Source organism: Carcharhinus amblyrhynchos, chromosome 3 (assembly GCF_965287045.1).
Source record: "Carcharhinus amblyrhynchos chromosome 3, sCarAmb.v2.hapA, whole genome shotgun sequence".
Taxonomy (NCBI): domain Eukaryota; kingdom Metazoa; phylum Chordata; class Chondrichthyes; order Carcharhiniformes; family Carcharhinidae; genus Carcharhinus; species Carcharhinus amblyrhynchos.
The window spans coordinates 71,022,003-71,034,989 of record NC_137326.1 but is presented as its reverse complement, the minus strand read 5'-3'; the positions used below and the strand labels follow the sequence as shown (position 1 = coordinate 71,034,989).

The following is a 12,987-nucleotide window of genomic DNA, read 5'->3' as shown; positions in this document are numbered from 1 at the left end:
GGTTCGCATCTCATTTGACAGATAACAACTCCACACTCCATCCATATTGTGTTGAAGAATAAGTCCAGATTCTGTGCTGTAGCTTCTAGGTTGGGCCATGAACTCATTACCTTGGTGCAGTAGTAGTAGACAGATTTTGTCCATCTCTGAAGGATTGGTTTCTTGTCCACTTAGAAAGAAATGATTTTTGAACATGTATTTCTTCTTTCAATGCTTAGACTAACCTCCCTATTAAACTACTTTTAGTATTAATAAGTATAGGAAAAATATTGCCAAAGCTAGGTGAGGAACTCTGATGGATCAGGAAGTGATCACTGGATGACATCAAGCTTGGACTTGATCCGTGTGTTATGCTTAGGCCAAGACCCTAATATAAACAAACTGCATCATCATAAATTTAACTTAAACCTGTTGTATCAAGATTCATCCTGAGCTCTTTTCCCCTTGTTCATTTCTTCTTCAGATTTATCATAAGATTTTGTTTCCTTGATAGGGTAAGGCTCTATAATCATTGATCTTGCATGAGCTTGACCTGTTGACTTTGACCATTATTTTACTAGAACTTTGACAACAATGTTGGTGGGCTTTTGCTGCCATTGGGTCATCATAGCTGTCTCACAATGGTAAATGTTATGGGGCACTTGCATGACAAGCCATTAGGAGCAGGAATTTGTCCCATTTTCCAATCCTAACAGAGAGCATTGGGATCATCTGTTGTTTCTACTGTTGCCATGACTAAGATTAGCTAAACCAGCAAAGACCAGGGACCTGTTCTGATACCTACTGATCTTTGTAACCAGATGATGTGTTTATGCAACAAATTATTATAGAAGCCTATTTATCTTTAATTGTAGCTGTGCAGCAAAAGTCTTGGCTCTGATCTCCAATTGGATGATCAGTTTACTTCCTGAATGAACTCAAGCAGGTGGTTACTTAGGGGTGACATGGTAGCACAGTGGTTAGCACTGCTGTCTCGCAGCGCCAGGGACCTGAGTTCAATTCCGGCCTCAGGTGCCTGTGTGGAGTTTGCACATTCTCCCCGTGTCTGCATGGGTTTCCTCCCACAGTCCACAGATGTGAGGGTTAGGTTGATTGACAATGCTGACTTGCACCTTAGTGTTAGGGGGATTAGCAAGATAAATACATGAATTACAGAGGTAGAACCTGGGTGGGATTGTTGTCAGTGCAGACACAATGAGCCAATGACACAATGTCTAGGAATATCACGTAGACATTGTAGTTTTAAAGGGAGACATTATGGTCCTCTCTCCCATGGCAGCAATCGGATAACCTGAAACCTCACTAAGGCAGCAAGTCCTATTTTTACTTAAATCCTATTTGCTGTTAAGGAAATACTGCAAAGCCTGATACATGAGTTAAGGGACTGATACTGTTAAGTGTAAACACAACTTTTTATTAAAGTCATTACGGGACAGAAGGAAGCTATTCGGCCAATCAAATGCATGTTTGTGACTTCCCATCCCATACGTTAGTCAATATGGTGAATCATGGCCATCACAACAGAGATGTTTTCAGGACACCACATGTCACATTGAGTTCCTATCCAGTAACCCTACTCTGTCTCCTTCCACTCAGTCAGTTTTGAAGCAGGGCAATAATATGTCTTCAATTTCATGAACTTAAATTTCAAATAGTGGTCTCTTTTAGGACACTTTATCAAATGCCTTTGGTGTTGATGCTTTTTTTTGCAGGGATGGGACTGAGTGGAGTAAGCCCTCACCAGTTTCACATCTTGTTTTGTAACAGAGATTTTGTGCAAGTCTGAGAGCCCATGTGTGGGGGCAGCAGCAGCAGCATTCCCACAAACTGATGGACAGAGGCCATTCAATGGGTATCCATCAGGTGCAAATTGCTCAGAAGACACGTTAGCATGGAAACCCTTAGTGTTGCTAATACCTCTAAGGCTGGGACTCAGTGAGATCAATGAAGCTTACATCAAAACACTGAAGGTACAGTTTCTTGCCCTAGCAGAATGCAGGGGATTTAAATAAGAATATAAAAGAAAACAAATGTGAATGCTGGAAATCTATATCTAATTTTTAGCACAGAAATAGATCATGCTGACCAACAGGTCTATGCAGATGTTTGTGCTCTGCACCAGCTCCATTGTGACCATGGCAAACTATCCATCCTTATCTTCATCAACCTGTCTGCAGCTTCTAATCAACCAAACCATTCTGTTCTAGCATCTCTTCTCAATTGCCCAGCTGGATGGAAATGCATTCATATGATTCCCATCATATCTGTCTAATCATCACCTGCAATGGCTTGTCTTCCCATTCTTGTACCTTTACCTTCAGAATCTCCCACTGAACTACCCTCGACCCACTCCTATTTCTCATCTATAATACTACACTTTAGTAACATCATCTTAAAATGCAATGTCAGATTCCATGTATGCTGACAACACTTGGTTCTACCCCTGTAGTGCCTCTGATTTGTGACGCTGCATGTTTAACATCTACTAGTCCGGCAGAAATTTTCTCCAATATTGGAAAGCCATTGTCTTTGTTCTCCGTCGCAAACTCTATTCCCTGGTCACTGAATGCATCCCTCCTGTCACAGAATTCCACTTTATGCTCTTCCTCTGCCAGGTCATTAACCATTTCAGTGCTAAGACATCAACCTAAAACGTTAACTCTGTTTCTCTCTCCACAGATGCTGCCAGACCTGCTGAATGTTTCCAGCATTTTCAATTTTTATTATTGATTCCAACACTCTCCCTGGTCACTGTCTGAGGCTGAATAAGGCTGTTGCAATCTCGGCATCCTATTTGACCCTGAGCTGAGCTGCTGACTCTGCATCTGCTGCGTCACCAGAACCACTAACTCCACTTCCGTAGTTTTGCCTGTCTCAGTCCCTGCCTTATTTCATCTGATTCTGAAACCCTGATCCATTCCATTTGTTAGAACTCAATGTTCCTTTTGTTCTCCTTGATAGCTTCCCACTTCCACCTTCTATAACCGGAGCTCAACCAAATGCTGTTACTATATTCCATTTTGAACTAAACCTTGTTCTTGCTGTGCTTGCTGACCTACACTGACTTGTGCTCCATCACTTTCAATTGAATTTTCTCATACTTGTCCCTCCATGGACTCACCCCTCCATATCTCTGTAATCTCGTACAATCCTGCAACCTTCCCACATCTCTGCTTCTCCACTTCTGGCCTTTTGCACATTTCCAATTTCCATCACTCCACCACTGGCAGCAGAAATGGTAACTGCCTGAGCGCAAAGCTCTGACATTCCTTTAAAAGCTTCTCTTGTCATTCCCTCTCCCTTCAAAGATGTGCCTTAAAGCTGAACTCTTTGATCCAAGCTTTTGGTTAGCGGTCCAACTAATTGCTTATGTGACTTTGGTCCCCATGTCCACATCTCTCTGCATTTCTCATCTTCGCTCACCACCTTTTACAATTTCATACCCCTTTCTTGACCCCTGCTTTTCTGTGTCCCCCGCACCCCTGCCTCCATGTCTGTTTCAATCATTAATTTGCGTTTCTTTTCCAGAAATGCTTCATGATGCCACAATCTCTTGGAGTCATCGGTGGAAAACCAAACAGTGCCCATTATTTTATTGGATATGTAGGTCAGTTAATGCTGAAATGCACCCCCTCTTCCCATCCTCCCCCACCCTTTATGCCACATTTTTAAGCAGGGCAGTGGTGTGATCAAAAGTAAGTAGTGAACATGGGAAAATGGGTAAATATCAGACTAAGTGGGATGCACATTTTCCCCATCATACTGTTGGTGTCCTCTGATGCACCATTAGCAATGCCACAGAAGTCTGACAGTAAAGTAGCTTTACCTTCTGAGTTGTGCTTAGAAACTACTCAGTAAAAGACTGCATTATGCAGCAAATATGTTTCCAAATTATTTTCAGTTAAACAGAACAACCAGCCCCTTATTTTTGTGTGTGTGTGTGTACAGCAAACAAATAAATCCCTTGGTGTTTAACTAACCATCAACTAGGCAAAGAGAAACTTTTTCAAATACTAATGTTCTATAAAAAGGAGCTAATGATTATTTCTACAAATAATGATAATTAATGCAACTATTCAGCCAGATATTACAAATTGTACACATACACGTCCGGAACTGTCATCAATAAGTCACATAAAAACTTTGGTTGTGTGGATTTGTGAATGGATCCTTTGGTAAGAGCCAGTTACTTCCATAAAAATTCTTCTGTCATTTGGTTTTGCAGAAGATGAGCTGATCTATCTTGACCCACACACAACACAGCCTGTAGTGGAGCCACTTGAGGACTTCTCTATACAAGATGAGAGCTTCCACTGTCAGCACCCTCCTTGTAGAATGAACATTTGTGACCTGGACCCTTCCATTGCAGTGGTATGTACACCACCTCAACACTGGCTGAGAACAAAAACACTTTTGCTAATCCAATACAGCCAATTTGAAGTTTATAAGTATCTTTCTGCAGTGTTTTAGGTGGTAATGGACTGTCATGCTGACAAATAGCAATCAAGAATTACAGTTGATCCCTGAAGGCTTTAATAATTTGTCAGTGATGGGAGTTACTGCTAGAACTGGTATTGGACAAAGCATAAGAAAACCCGACAGAAGTCCTGCAACCCAGTGTTTCGCCTGTTTCTGAGCCCTTTAATCCTTCTAAACTCTGTCACGCATAATATTTTTTCCCTTTTCAAGATTCACATATTAATTCACCAAACATTCAGATCTTAGTAAAATAATGATGCCCATTGTTGACAGCTGTTTACAAATATTGGCCAATCTATATGTAACATTGGTCATTAATATTAAGAGTAATAACAATCTACTGTGTTAGTTTGTCTGTGACCTAGAGGTGACTATTAAATTAAAATCTGTACTTTGATTTGTTTAACAGCATTATTCCATATTGTTGACAAAAATATCCAATTAATTATCTATAAGTGTGACAACGCTGATGTCAGTAACTACACTGTTAACTTGTTCTGTACAACCAGCTGGGGGGGAAAACCCTCGGATTTTGTTTTACATTTTTGAATACCTGTCCTATATAGAAGTGGAAGCCATCTCCATGCCGCAGCTTTCATTGTTTCATTGTTGGAGAGTTATGGAAGGGAGGGGCAAAGGAGAGAGGATGGTTCCATTCACTAGCTGCATCTAAATTCTTTCCTACTCCCGGCACACTGACACAGCTCTCTCATCTTGCTTGAGGAATTCTGTATCAGTAGAAGCAAAGGTCCAGTTCTCTGGAAGTGGCTTGTGCTGCACGATTGGATAATAGCTGAGTCACATGGCACAAAACCCGGGCTTGCTGGCAGAGACCCTTTGCTCTTTCATTTTCTGCTGCTGTTGCTTGGCTTCCCAAAAGATATCATCACAAATCATTCAGTGAAGCTAAAAGATTCCTGCTTAGTGCCATTAACTTTTTAGGCCCACAAATTTGATGTTGCTGACAACCCTGATGATTTATAATGGGTGTGTAAAAGCAAGTATTTACACCAACAGAAATGCTGTTGTGTGATTCTCCCCTGGCCCTGGTAATAATTTTGTTTAAATTATATTTTTAAACTCAAAAACACGATTATTTATTTCATTCCCTTGAAACCATAAACACTCCAGTGAAACCTTAAAACAGGTTAGTTTCAATTCCAACTGTTTTAATCACGCCACCCAAACTATCCTCTCCAATTTCCGTCCTCCCACTCAAAACCCTCCTATCCAGCCCAGGATGGATGAAAACCTTGTAACTATTTCCCCTCCCTTACTGGGTTTTCCCAGAGTAATATCCAATGTATACAGGCTGCTGCTGCTTCACGCAATCTGCAATCTGTTGGGTGGAAATCAGAGGTGGCTGACTATCTGTGAACACTGATGCTGGGTGTTAATCTTTAACTGTTTTGTTTTTTTGCAGGGTTTTTTCTGCAGCACAGAGGAGGATTTTAATGACTGGTGTAAAAGAATGAAAATGGTATGACTAATTCTCTTAAAATTAATTGGATCCTCACAGCCAAACATCTATTTTAATTGATTCTATCAATCTGTTTACTTTTAATCTGTTCACCTTTAGTTTGTTAATCTATAAAGCAGTCTGTGATCAGTGAGCCTAGAAAGTAAACACAGGGAGAGATGCAGTTTTCTCATGCCTTTTCTTTACTAGAAAAACAATTTAGAGATTGTAGTATCTGTGCATGCCATTTACACAGCAGCAATTTAAATGTGCTAAAGTTGCCAACTGTCAGCCATGGCTCAGAGGTAGAACTCTCACCTGTGTCAGCAAGTCGTACTGAATTTGTCTATAGATGTTTCAAAAAACTTCATACTATTTTCTGTGAAGAACTTGTGAATACGCTCAAGATAGGAGGGGAAGTAAAGGAACACAAATTATTTCTTCATGGTAGATTGCCCATGGCATTGTTCAAGAGAGTTAAGGAAATCTTGTTTTGGGAGTACAGTGCCCTGTAATGAAATATTGATTATAGTGTGACTGTCTCTTAACTACCTTCTAAAATGGCCTGGCAAACCACCTACTTGCATCAAACCATTACAGAAAAAAAGCGTCTTCTGTGTACTTATACTACATGGCCTGCAGCAGTTCAAGGAGACAATTCATCATCTCCATCTCATAAGACTATTCAGGATAGACAAAATGTGTTGGCACTGCCAATGTCCAAGGAGGAATAAATATATGATTATTCTAATGAGAGGAAGCTATGGCGATAAAGTAATTAAACAAAGACTTTAACACTGAGTTTAATTGATGTTTGATTCTAGAATATTCCCTCAACAATCTGCTTATTAATTTTAAGATGCAGCTGAGAATATAGTTGAGGTTTTGTGGGGAGGTAAAGTATGGCAGTTCCCCACACAGATTGAATATTGCTGGGAACGTCTAATGGTATTTGAACAGTAAGTCAAAGTATGTTGCTTTATAAGTAATGTCATCATATTACATCAACATAGTAATCATTTTCAACTAAAGAATTACTTTAAGGTTAGTTTCTAATTGTTGCAATATTTTCTCCTGCTTGTGTGTTTTTGTTCTTTTACAAGTCAAATTCTGTTATTAATTGGTTTGCTAGGGATTAATCATTTGTTTTGGGAGTTGAATTCCATGCTTTTTTTCATCTTTCCCTAAAGCCTTAAATGACTGGCCTTGATTGTTTCTGCACGTTCTTCGTATCTGTGATGTGAATATTCATCTCATGGGGATTTATTCTGCAACATCCCACCTGTCATACTGTGGCTCAACACTAATTCAACCAGCTCTCCCACCTATTGTACATTTGTTGCCGTTGGAACAAAGCTTGGTTTATTGCCAATCTCATTCAAACTTATCTCTCACTACAGATTTCACAGGAAAAAGATGCACTACTGATGTTTGAGCTGATGGATTATCAGACTGCTCGCTTCCCTGATGTCCATTGCCTTACTCCCGGTAACATTAAAATGTTTCTGTTGAGTTGAAGTCCATCACTATTGCGTGAACCACACTAAATCAACCCAAGAATTTTAAAGTAACTGGAATCTGTCTTTCTTCAGACTTTACAGATTCTGAAAGGCTTGAACGATTCTTTGATTCTGAGGATGAAGATTTTGAGATCCTCTCATTATAAAGCAGGACCATTTCTGCATTCAGTTTCTCAAGAGCGAAGTGTTCGGTGATTCTCACGCAGCCAATATTCTGAAGGACTGGAAAATTGGCACAGGTTTCATGAATTCACATCATTACCACCAGTGCACTGGGAACCTCAGATGATGCACAATGTTCTGGTCCCCACTGAGAGGATATATCCCTCATCTGAGAGCTCAGATCATCCTCCAGATATTTGATGGCTAAATGCAAACTTGCCTCTGCTTTACCAACACATCATATTTATCATGTTCTTAAGCAACAGTTTTTTGTTGTACTTAGAAGTATATTTGGAGGACATCACTTGAAAGCTCCTGGGATTTTATCCAGTGGCTTGTTCATCAGCAGTCCTGCAGCAACAGAATGAAGTTGGAGCATCAAGAAATAAAAAGGAAAAGTAGACAAGATTACTGACAGGTTGGATTCTCTCCTCTGTCACGTCAACAAGAATTTTTGTTAAACCATCTCTCTTCGTAGTAAGTCGGGTCAGTTAAACCAGAGTTAGACAGTGAATTGTAGATAAACCTGGGATTGTTAACGTGTTCCAGTACGGGACTTTCCTTAAGGGGATGTGGTTAATGGCTTCCTGTGTAATTGGATAATTATTTTTCTTCTTAAAAGATAATGAACAACTTTCTTTGTTAACTTCAGTTCTCAATGGGTTTGAAACACATTAACCCGACCAATGTGTGGTGAAAAGGAACGCCCAAACTGTGGTTGTCAATGTTTTGTGAGAAGGAATGGTTATGCTATCTTGTGGATCAGTTGTGGTGCTGTTTTGTTCTGTTGATAAGAGTGGGTTTGGAAGGCAAAGGAAGCAGCTCAACAGTGCCACTACCACTGATCTTTTGTGTCAGACTTGATCCAAATTAAGTTGAGGACCAAATTACGTGTGTCAGTCCTTTGCAGCAGGTTACTGGATTATGATCAGTGGTATGAATACCGTACCAAACTGTCTTGTCTACTGGCTTCCAGTTTCATGCCTATCTTTAGGTAATGGAGGTTAATGATGCTGCTGAAAAGATGGGCGCAGTTTGCTGGCTATACCAATGTATTCTGTCAGATAATATTTGAAGAAGATTCTGCTAGTGCTCGGGGGGCGGGGGGGGGGGGGGGGGGAATAGTGACAGATAACTTAACTTCCAATGGACTCTATTTTCATTAGAAGGGAGGTTGTTTTGCTGCTGTATTTAAAAAAAATAGAAATAGTAAAGCACAGTAGTAGATAGTATTGGTTGCCATTAAATCCACAAAATATTGTTAACCAGTTCTTATAATTAACATACAAGCATATGAACTGTTTTAATTGTATGAAGTATATTTGCTGTTGACATTGTGATTATATCAGCTTATTGTTTTAATAACTTATCAATGTGTAAAACATTCAAGCAAATAAGTGTGTATTGGGATGAAATGAAGAGAGGGTAAAGAATATTACAATTTTAGACACTAAATTAATTTAGTCAGTCCTTCCCAAGTTATTAACCTTTGTCAAAGAGGCTGGTGCTGGCTATCTGCCATGACGATAGAGTTGCCATGGTTTTGTGTCAAGATTGACTGACAGCTTATTTAAGAGGTGATAGTTAATAGGGATTTGGCCATTTTCAATTTCATTGACAAGGAAGGTACAATTATTGTGGAAATGAGCCAATTCCGCCAGCCTGTCGCTACTTAATTCTTAACCATGCTTCAGTAGCAGCAAAAGAAGAGGCTGATAAATGGACTGTTGAAATTATAACATCTCTGAATAAATTGTTTAAAATAATGGTGGAACAGTTATGTCTTGCTTTTTACTGATGTGGAGAGATTGCATTCTCAACTTTTTCCTCCTTCCTCGTGCCTGGCATTTAAAGTTTCAACTGTTGTGTGTTCAAGTAAGTCAGTTACTTGTAACAGCTCCATACTTCTCTGAACTGAAACTTGCAACCATCTGTCTACTAGATTACCAATTGTTGTGATACTTTGCAACAAAAACCATGTGGGCTGGCCAGCAACTCCACAAATAACTACTTTTTAGCTAAACTGATAGTTGAATTTACAGAACTGAAAGCTACACAGGAAACATTAGCGTTTCATACCTGTCCAGGCCTCAACCAATGCTTCTTTGAATTTTAACTGGAGCATAACTTTTGATAATCCAACCCTTTAAAATTAGCTTTATTTCCTTCCTCAGTCTGCAAATTTACACAAATCAATATTTCAAAACTCAAGAACAGGAACACCACCTTGATCCTGCTGAAATTCAATTGTATCCTAACTGATCTGTACCACAAGTCCATTTTTCTTAATACCAAGGTAAATCTACCACTGAGTATTCAAAGTCTCACTTTGTACGAATGAAACTATTTTTTTCCATTTACATATACAGCCTCCTTCACTGCCAATATTCCATTTGCTTTTCTAATTGTTTTTGTTTGTCTCCAATACAATGCAAGCATCAACTAACCAACCATGACAAGCTTAAAAAAAACTTCAAAATTTAGAGGATGGGAATTCTCAAATTCTTTCCACTCCCAAGGTCAAACTTGAAAGGAGATCATAAGTATTGCATGACAAATTTATGTGGTAGAGTGTGAGAAGTGCATTATAATCAAGCCCAAGAGGTAACTAGGCATGGATGTAGATTCCAGCAGCAGAAGAGCAGAGGTAGAGTGAAGTTGGAGGGTGTTAGAGGTGGAAGTAGATAGTATGATCTTGTGAGGGAAAACTGACAGATTTTCAGGTGATGTCTGCATGGGGCAGTATGCAAGTGACCAAGAATAAATCCTTGTGGCAGACGAGAGGGAAGAAAAACCATTAGTGATTCTTTAGTTACAACTGGAAAGCTAAATATGGAACTAAATGTGTGCAGTCTCACCCAGCAGAGGAAAGAGGCACTGGAATGAATGCTGTGATCAGCTGCATACATTGCAGGGGTGGCAGTGACATCATTGCTGGATTGGTAATCCAGAGACCCAGGATAACGCTCTGTGGACCTAAGTTCAAATCACATCATTGCAGAAGATGCAATTTGAATTAAATAAAAATTTGGAACCATGAAACCATTGTTGATTGTTCTTTTTTAAAAAATCTGGTTTACTGATGTTCTTTAGGAAAAGAAATCTGCCATCCTTATCTAGCCTGTGTACCCATAGCAATGTGGTTGACTCTTCAATGCCCCCTGAAATGGCAAGCCACAGCAATTAGGGATGAAGCCATCAATACCCACATTCAATGAATAATTAAAAATGAAACTTTATTACTTTGAAAGAAATTTCAGATTGTGGTGATAGCTGAAGACATAGCAATAGCAGGATGAAGGGAGTTGGAAAAACAAAGTCCGGGGAAGTTAAAGCTGCACAAAGAGCTAATGCCATGATGAGATTTAAACAAGGATAAGAATTTTTCAAATTAGATGCTTTGGGCACCAGGAGCCCATGTAAGTCAGCAATAACAGCAGGGGTGGATTGCAGGACTTGGTGCTGCCTAAACTACAGGGATTTGTGCAAGTTGGAGAATGACACAGATTTTTTAAGTCCAAAGGTGAAATTTGAATTCAGTAAATCTAACAAAGAAAATCTGTCATCCTTACCTGGTCCAGATCCACAGCAATGTGGTTAACTCTTAAATGGCTTAGCAAGTCACTCAGTTCAAGGGCAATTAGGATGTCCTTGGCAAAGATGCCCACATCCCATGAGAAAAAAGGTGGTGGTTCAGGCATGTACATAAAGATTCATTGGACCCGTTTAAAAGGGAACCACATAAGAGAAGAACCTGGGTAATTATTCTTAAAGCTTCACAAGTAACAAGAGATAGCAAAGAAGAGTTTAAATAATATTAAGAACAAAGAAAATTACAGCACAGGAACAGGCCCTTTGGCCCTCCGAGCCTGCACTGACCATGCTGCCCGACTGAACTAAAACCCTTATCCTTCCAGGGACCGTATCCCTCTTCCCTTCCTATTCATGTATTTGTCAAGACGCCCCTTAAAAGTCACTACCGTATCTGCTTCCACTACCTCCCCGGCAACGGGTTCCAGGCTCCCACCACTATGTAAAAAATCTGCCTCGTATATATCCTTTAAACCTTGCACCTTAAACCTGTGCCCCTTAGTCATAAGAACATAAGATTGACTCTTCCACCCTGGGAAAAAGCTTCCATCCACCCTGTCCATGCCTCACATAATCTTGTAGACTTCTCAGGTTGCCCCTCAATCTCCATCATTCCAGTGAAAACAAACCAAGTTTCTCCAACCTCTCCTCGTAGGTAATGCCCTCCATAGCAAGCAACATCCTGGTAAATCTTTTCTGTACCCTCTCCAAAGCCTTCTGGTAGTGTGGCAACCAGAATTGAACACTATATTCCAAGTGCAACCTAACTAAGGTTCTATAAAGCTGCAACATGACTTGCCAATTTTTAAACTCAGTGCCCCAGCCAATGAAGGCAAGGATACTGTATGCTTTCTTGACTACCTTCTCCACCTGCATTGCCACTTTCAGTGATCTGTGTACATGTTTAGCCAGATCCCTATGCCTATCAATACTCTTAAGGGTTCTGCCAGGTACTGTATATTTCCTATTTGTATTAGCCCTTCCAAAATGCATCACCTCACATTTGTCCAGATTAAACTCCATCTGCCATCTCTCCACCTAAGTCTCCAACTGATGTATATCCTGCTGTATCCTCTGATGGTCATCACTATCCAGAAGTCCACCACTCTTTGTGTCATGTGCAAACTTACTAATCAATCCAGTTGCATTTTTCTCCAAATCATTGATAAATATTACAAACAGCAAAGGTCCCAGCATTGATCCCTGAGGAACACCACTTGTCACAGCCCTCCAATCAAAAGTGCATACTTCCATTGCTACTGTCTTTGACTGAGCCAGTTTTGTATCCACCTTGCCAATTCACCTCTGATCTTATGCAACTTCACCTTTTGCACCAGTCTGCCATGAGGGAACTTGTCAAAGGTCTTACTGACCACATCCAATGCCTTACTTTCAATCATCTTCGTCACTTCCTCAAAAAAGAACCTCCGCGTCACAGAACCATGTTACCTCTCACTAATATGTCTATTTCCAAGTGGGAATAAATCCTGTCTCGAAGAATCTGCTCCAATAATGATATTAGGCTCACCAGCCTGTAATTATTCTTGCTACCCTTCCTAAACAAAGGAACACCATTGGCTCTTCTGCAATCCTCTGGGACCACCCCTGTAGCCAGTGAGGATACAAAAATTTACATAACATATTTCTCTCGAGGCCCCAGCAATTTCCTCCCTTGCCTCTCAGTACTCTGGGGTCTTTCTTAATCTTTCGCAAGAACCCCAATACCACCTTTTTAATCTCAACATGACTCAAACTATCGACACATCCTTTTCCAGA

The 12,987-nt window shown here is 40.1% G+C and overlaps 2 protein-coding genes across 4 annotated transcripts in view; one reads left to right on the top strand and one right to left on the bottom strand.

Annotated features, from left to right (window-relative positions):
* atg4b (autophagy related 4B, cysteine peptidase) overlaps positions 1–7,645 on the top strand; it is an 88,121-nt gene extending 80,476 nt beyond the window's left edge. For both annotated transcript variants that reach the window (XM_080185165.1, XM_080185157.1), the window contains exons 8-13: positions 1,768–1,970; positions 3,529–3,607; positions 4,226–4,371; positions 5,903–5,959; positions 7,339–7,426; positions 7,531–7,645. In XM_080185165.1, coding sequence (XP_080041291.1) covers positions 1,768–1,970; positions 3,529–3,607; positions 4,226–4,371; positions 5,903–5,959; positions 7,339–7,426; positions 7,531–7,604 — 647 coding nt within the window. In that variant the 3' untranslated portion in view covers positions 7,605–7,645. The remainder of the gene's footprint in view (positions 1–1,767; positions 1,971–3,528; positions 3,608–4,225; positions 4,372–5,902; positions 5,960–7,338; positions 7,427–7,530) is intronic.
* Positions 1–12,987, bottom strand: part of dtymk (deoxythymidylate kinase (thymidylate kinase)) — a 103,809-nt gene that overhangs the window by 61,379 nt on the left and 29,443 nt on the right. The window contains exon 6 of one of the 2 annotated variants that reach the window (XM_080185181.1): positions 7,876–7,971. The exons of the other annotated variant lie outside the window; for it this stretch is intronic. Coding sequence (XP_080041307.1) covers positions 7,944–7,971 — 28 coding nt within the window. The 3' untranslated portion in view covers positions 7,876–7,943. Of the gene's footprint in view, positions 1–7,875; positions 7,972–12,987 lie in introns of those variants that run through there. 2 annotated transcript variants of the gene reach the window in all.